The sequence below is a fragment of the Puntigrus tetrazona genome, unplaced genomic scaffold (assembly GCF_018831695.1).
Source record: "Puntigrus tetrazona isolate hp1 unplaced genomic scaffold, ASM1883169v1 S000000148, whole genome shotgun sequence".
Lineage (NCBI taxonomy): Eukaryota > Metazoa > Chordata > Actinopteri > Cypriniformes > Cyprinidae > Puntigrus > Puntigrus tetrazona.
In genome coordinates, this window is record NW_025047824.1 from 2,308,909 (window position 1) to 2,316,240 (window position 7,332).

The 7,332-nt window shown below is 35.2% G+C and overlaps 1 protein-coding gene across 3 annotated transcripts; it reads left to right on the forward strand.

The window, feature by feature from the left end:
• Positions 1-381: 381 nt before the first annotated feature.
• LOC122332761 lies at positions 382-7,332 on the forward strand. 3 transcript variants are annotated; one of them, XR_006248521.1, is made up of 6 exons: positions 382-2,660; positions 2,903-2,989; positions 3,548-3,868; positions 3,952-4,219; positions 4,330-4,454; positions 5,891-7,332. XR_006248521.1 is itself a non-coding variant. In XM_043230148.1 (5 exons), the coding sequence occupies exons 1-4, from the start codon at positions 2,585-2,587 to the stop codon at positions 4,173-4,175; spliced, it is 708 nt and encodes a 235-aa protein (XP_043086083.1). In that variant the 5' UTR covers positions 382-2,584; the 3' UTR covers positions 4,176-4,219; positions 4,330-5,208. The 3 variants fall into 3 exon arrangements, 2 of the variants coding, with proteins under 2 accessions (XP_043086083.1, XP_043086084.1); XM_043230148.1 differs by lacking the exon at positions 5,891-7,332 and having other exon boundaries at positions 4,330-5,208; XM_043230149.1 differs by lacking the exons at positions 2,903-2,989; positions 5,891-7,332 and having other exon boundaries at positions 4,330-5,208.

Below are 7,332 nucleotides of genomic sequence, written 5' to 3' on the forward strand. Positions count from 1 at the left end.
ATATATATATATATACATATATATATATGTATATAGATATATGTATATATATAGATATATATATATGTATATACATATATGTATACATATATATGTGTATATACATATATATATGTATATACATATATATATGTATATACATATATGTATATAGATATATATATATATATATATATATATATACATGTATGTGTGTGTGTGTGTATATATATATATATATATATATATATATATATATATATATAATGTGTGTATGTATGTATATATATATATATATATATATATATATATATATATATATATATATAATGTGTATATATAATGTGTGTGTATTTATGTATGCATAATTAATATATACAACACAAACACATGGGGGAAAGGCACACGGGGTGTTTTTGATTAAAAGGTGGTTAGCATTAAACGTCAGCGAAACCCTGAGAATTCTGTTCCGAGCTGCGGGCGCTACGGATGACCAGTAGGGTGAAGCATTTGATAGCAGGTTTTTAATCAGTGGGATTTAACTCATGTTTCTCTCATACAGAATATGCACATTTACAACATAACGTTAGGCTAACAGCACAAAATGCATGAACGTTTATTATAACAGTGTTGTCAATATGTTATGTATGTGACAGACAGTCCTTACAGTCCAGACGTTATTTTAGTAGGTTGTATATGAACTTATTGGGAGAAAACTAGTTTTATGTGAAATCAGACATTTAAGCCAAAATGGGAGCGTACCATTTTGGCTTTATGGGGGTGCTTAAACCCCCGTGAATATTCGACTCCTGTTGAAGCATCGACTATTCGGGGTCTAATTACTTATCTTAAGAGATTTGCATCTAATTCTTTTCTTTCTGTTTTATCTGTTCTGTCTTTGATGTGTTGTGCTGTTTAAAAAAACCTAAAGATTCGCGATACCCACTCAGAAGCCTCGATCTGAATCAAATGTTTTGCGATGCTCTCTGAATCAAATGATTCAGATGATTCAGAATTATTACTTCAGACAGTTTACTAGTATGCTCTTGGTGCACTTTCATAGCTTAAAAAAAGCAGGCATTACCACAAGACCTAAACCATCCGCCTGCAGCAGATCTGACCTCAGATGGAAACTGAAACCGATAACCGATCTGCTGCAGGTCAGAGAATGAGTCTGCTTTAGGTCAGTAGTCACTCTTCTTAGCAGAAACCTGTGATTATCCGGCATCATCCGCGAGTACAGACCCATCTGTGTGCTGCTCAATCAAGAGCCCTTCTGCAGCACAACAGATGCTCACTTGATTTGATGAACATGTGCCTGCTTCTCAATCAAGGCCTTTTTAATCACTCATACATTTTAAATTACATTTGCTGATCCTTTTTCGGAGAATCAACTCGATTTGAAAGAGAGAGAGAGAGGAAATTGTTTATAAAACAGTCAGTTTTTGAATACAATCTGATCATCTGTTGTTCAACATTAAGGATTTTTTTGTTCATATTTCTGCTTAACACACATGTATTTTTTTATTTTTTTTTGTTGATTTTTGTTTTAATGTAATTATTTTAACACCAAACTTTATATAAAAATTATTCTCAACTATGTTATAAAAAATATTTTTAAGCAAAATGTGTGTACAACGGCTATAGACGAGTTTTTCCATTATATCCAATGTATCTATAATATGCATTTAATATAATGCATATAATGAACAAATGAGTGCAATAGTGGCATTAATAATTAGCAAGATATTCCTAATATTTTTTATTTTATAAGAAATATATATATATATATATATATTTACAGTCAATAATTTACAATTTTAAATAATAATTAGAATTATTTTAATTGTGAAATATTTTTGTACTTTTTAATAATTGTTTTACACATCAAAAATAGTGTCTAAAATGATTTATAAAATAAAATAAAAGCTGGCATTACTAACTATAATATATCTATGAATTCATGCAAGAACTCCTTCTGAAAAACAGTGGCATATGGTGCAAAATGACTGATTTGCTTGCTTTAAAGAGTATTTTTCTAGCGGTCTGTCACCTTGATGACTAAGAGATCTAAATGAGCACAATTCATAACATCAGTGTTCAACACATCACACAAAACCAGCCTGGGACCTGAAACACCTTCACTTATCCTTATTCCTGAGGAAGTATGTTTTCGAATACAGTGGACGCAGCGATCTGCGATATAGTGATACCTGGCCTATTCTTCAAATTATGTATATAATTTATACTATATAGCCAAACTGAAATTTGAGATCAGTCACATTAAGTCTCATATCATATACTCGCCTATGCTGCAGTAAAAAAGTAATAGTGTTAAATTATTATTATTACAAAATTCAGCATCGCCACTACAGGCTTCGGCGATCCTTCAGAAATCATTCTGATTCGCTGCTCAAGAAATAACGCAAATAATAAAATATGATTACGTACTCGTGCTCATTTATGAGATACTAAAAATGCACCATCATCGTCATCCCGAGGCCTGTAACTTTCTCTCTTTTCCTCTATTACCGTCTCGCACCTTTCACTCTCCGAGGCACCTGCGAGCGAACGCGGTTACATAAGACGCACGCATCAATCCAGCATGGTTCGTGAGCGTGGCATCCGCTCAGATTATCCCTGGCTTCAGATGAGACCGTCCAGCAGAAGATCTGTCAGAGGTAATGAGTTTCTGCAAAGTGCTTTAACGGTATTGCATCTCACTAAAAAAACGATTGCATTTCACCTTCGTTTTTGGTTAAGATTTCTTTTAATCTTTAAAAGCCTCACTCGTGGCCAATGAAAAGCCAACTTAGAGCAGAATGTAGCTTCATATGGTTTGGTATGGTTTGATTGGCTCAATACCAGCCTGAGGTCTCCGTCCGTGTCACTTCCTGGTGAAAGTAGATCTCTGAATGTTCAGGCAAACCTACAATCGTTGCTGATATGACACCTGTACAAACATTCTCCCGTGTGTGGGTTCACACCGTGTTTCTCATCAGCGTGAAAGGTAGGCTATCTAACACCTAACGTTTCTTCTGTTGTTGTTTCTTTGTTTTACGCACAGATTTTTTTTTTTTTGCGTGTGTGTGGTTACGGTCCGTGGTTGGCTGGCAGCAAACACTGGAGCTGTCATGAAAACTGTCAAATGTACTCGATGCAACCAGAAGAAATAGATGTCTGTTCTTCTGATAAAAATTAGTTTTTTACAGTAATATAAGGTAGAAGTGCATTTAATCAAAATAACTGCACTTTTTGTTTTTGCTTTTTATACACTGAGAGTCAAAAGTTTAAATCATGTTTTTCCCGCATTTATTTGATTAAAAGTACAGTAAAAGTAGAAAAAAGTAAAAAAGTAGAACATTTTTTAAATATTATTACGATTTAAATTATTGTAATACGCTGACGGCCGTGCAAATTAACTTATAGATGTCGTGGAAGCTTATCAAACGTGTAAATGAACTTTAAAACAATATTACCAGGTTAATCCTTTCAGGCCTTATTCCTGATGCACGCTTTTATTTTCCAGTGCTTCAGGTAACTAATGCACTTTTTGGTATCGTTTTAGATCTAGTAAATGGTACGGGGGACGAGTTAAAGATTGTGATGAAGGGACAAGTCGTCACTCTGCAGACAGGAGCTACCGGCCTAGAGAGAGATGCTGAAGTAATGCGGCTGTTCGAAAGCGGAGACCAACCTACCCGTATAGCACAGCTGTACGAAGGAACCGTTTTCACTCGTTACGAGCCGAGACTCGTCAACAGACTGGAGCTGGACAGAGAAACCGGATCGCTGACCATCTGGAACATCAGCTCCAGGGAATCTGGCCTTTACGAAGTCACCATCGGTGGACTCACGCCAAGGAGGACGTTCAGAGTTCAAGTTTATGGTAAAGATTTCGATGTCGCAAGGAATTAAATTAAATTACTAATTACTAATGATCTTTATTTGGTGTGTGTGTGTGTTTTAAAGAGCCAGTTTCTGCACCAGCCATCAGCACTGTTTCTTCAGATGAAGAAATCTGCTCTGTGCTCTGCTCTGTACAAAACGAACAAGGTTTGTCCGTCTCTTGGTATAAAGGGGATGAAATGGTGATCCAGACCAGCAGTCCAGATCTCAGCATGAACCTGAGTTTACCATTAGAGCTCCGATACACTGATCCAGAAACCCACAGCTGCCAATCCAGCGGCCAATAAGACCGTCCGTGTCCACGTCGGAGAGATCTGCCCGCAACACGAAGGTGCGCGAACTCTAGCAGAACGACGGGAAGCCAAAGTGACTTCCGTGTCTGTAAATAGAGACGACGGCTGTTGATTTCGTGCCTGTCTTTCTTTCCCTCTTCTCTCTCAGGTTGTCCGGAGCGCTGCGGTGTCACCGAGGTTCTGATTCGATTGGTTCTGTCCGGTCTGGTGGGAATCGCCACCGTTGTCTTTCTGGTTGAACACGCGCTGCGCCGCAGGAAGAGCTTTACCAGGGTACCTTGACAGGCAACTACATTTACTACATTTCATTATGAATGCGGTAAATAAGTAGGGTGGCCATATGTCTAATTTATACGGGAAATATCTGGGATAATCATGGTGCGTGAGGGAAAAGTGTCTTAATCAGCTGCAATAATTGACAATTAAACATTTTTTGTTGAGGGAATCGGGATGATGTAAAGGTTTTTCTACAAAATACATACTGCAACAAAAGTAGCAATTGTTACGCCAGGCCAGCAGTGGGAGCCCTCACCTCTGGATGACATGTGATCGCTTCCTCTGCGGCTACTTCCTGTTTAGGGACTATAAATCCTGAAGCAGGCCTTTCTCCCAGATTAAGATTAGCGTAGCCTTGTTTGTTCGTCCTTGCCTTGTTTTTTCCCTGTCGATATTCTCTGGTTTTGTCTCTGCATTGCCTTTGTTTTTGTTTTTTTGATTGTTGGTTTATGTCACGCCAAGCCCGCAGAGGAAGTGATCACAGGTCCTCCACGGATAAGGGCTCCCTCTGCTGGCTCGGCGTAGCAGCGATATTGCTGTGCAAATTAGTTTCATTTTTAATACAAATTATTCGTATTGGTTATTGTTTTCCAATTTAAAACTTAAATTATATTCAGAATGACATTTGTACTATTTCGGCAATAGTAAGGGTAGTATGTTAGTATTAGTATTATTAATATTATTAGTCTGCCACAACCTATTCTCCATCTATTAAGATGCTAATCTGATTGGGTGAAAGCTTCTATGAGAGAGTGTGTGTATATACATACATATATACATATATATATATATATATATATATATATATATATATATATATATATATATATATATATATATATATATATATATATATATATATATATATATATATATATATATACACACACACATATATACACACACACACACACACATATATATATATATATATATATATATATATATATATATATATATATATATACACACACACATACATATCTTAGCTAAATTTCAACTCTGACAGATATGAATACGTGTGTAATGCACTTTTGTTTTTATTTTTAATAAATTTGCAAACATGTTAAACAAAACATTTATACACACACACACATATATATATATATATATATATATATATATATATATATATATATATATATATATATACATTTTTGACTAAACGAAAATAAGGGTCGAACTAATTCAGTAGTTTTCTTCATTGATGCTGTCCTTCATTTTAATCCTTCAAGGTAGACATGTCAGTAAAGTGCCTAGTTAGATTTAAAGTGCACACAAAGGATTTAATGCTGTTAAATTGTCATTGAAACTGCTTGCTCAGATGTGAATTTTATATATATATGCATATATATATCATTTAGCATATATGCATGCTAAATGAATCTATTTTAAACAAAATAAAAAAATTACTTGTACAACTTACTTTACAGCAATAAATGAGCAAACAGATGAGCCCCAAGATCACAGCAACAATAACAACAAACGTGGAAACGTCAAAACTGTGTGCAGACGGGGACTGTATCTCTGTAAGGTTCAGAAGAACAAAGCAAAAATGTACAAAAAATTTAAGGCTTAACCTAAACCCCAAAACAAACAAAAATGGTAAGTGTAAAATGTTATTGGTAACACCGGAAGTGACATACTCACCGTTTACAGTAACATCATAACATGTCTCTGTTCCTGGTGTGTTTTTATCTGGAGTGGCCCCGTAGCATCTGTTGTAGGTGACATTATATACAGTTAGACGTCCAGTCTCTATTGAAACTCCAGCTTCACTCCTAGTGCTGCAGTTATCAGCGGGGGCACAGTATCGACCGACGTCGCCTTTTTTCAGTCCCATCTTCACAATGTATTTCATTGAAAAAGTCAATCCAGTATTTGCGAACGTTAGGCTAGCATTTCCTCCCTCGGGTACGTTCACCTTTTTGCATACCATGGAGGAACCTGTCAAAACAAACATTGCAATATTTTAATATGGATTCCAACTCAGATTCACGTTCAGATTTTACAGTCACTTGCTCACATGATATAGAACGAATTCTAGCATATCTACAAATTTATATTCAGAAAAATGTTGCCAACAAGCGATTATTTATTTGAATGATCTCAAAATGGTAATATATTAGTATATTAATATTAATAGGCTATTTTTCTATATTTCCTCTTAAGTGAGAGATTTAACGTTTGTTAACCTAAAAGGCTTTCCCACCAAAGTAGCATTTCTGCACATACTTTATACATCAGGCAATCCCACAATGCATTGCAACGAGCTTGGAATTATAATTTTTTTTAATTCCATTTAAGAGCAAACGTGAAGTGAGAGAGATAAAGTAAAATCTGTACACGTCTTAATCCAAAAAGCGCGGGTGCTAATTATTATCTACGTTGTGGCAGACAGGGCCACCCCAAGCCTTTACGGGGCCCTAAGCAGAATTTTATTTGGGGACCCCTCAGTGATTAGTTACTGTCAAAGCTTGTTTATTCACATAAATCTAACACCAACGATCAGGGCTTTTTTTTGTTGTAGTAATGCTTACATCATACTATTGTTTACCTGGTATGCTTTTACCGTTCTGTGATTTTTTTTTTTTTTTTAATTTATTCATTTATTTTATTTTTTTTATTGGTCAGGTGTTAACATATTGAATGGCATCCTTAATGTGGTGTAATAAAAAAGTGCACTGTAAAATATGATTATAATTTTAACAAAAAAAATGAAAAAGCTACAGTTAAAACCTTTTAAATGGTAAACTCCTGTAATATTTACAGGGACAAAATGTAAATTGACGTTCCCAGAATTCCCTGCGATGCATTTCAAATTTTGTTTGTATTTGAGGCATTTTTGAAGTTTTGCGTATTAACTGTAAATTTA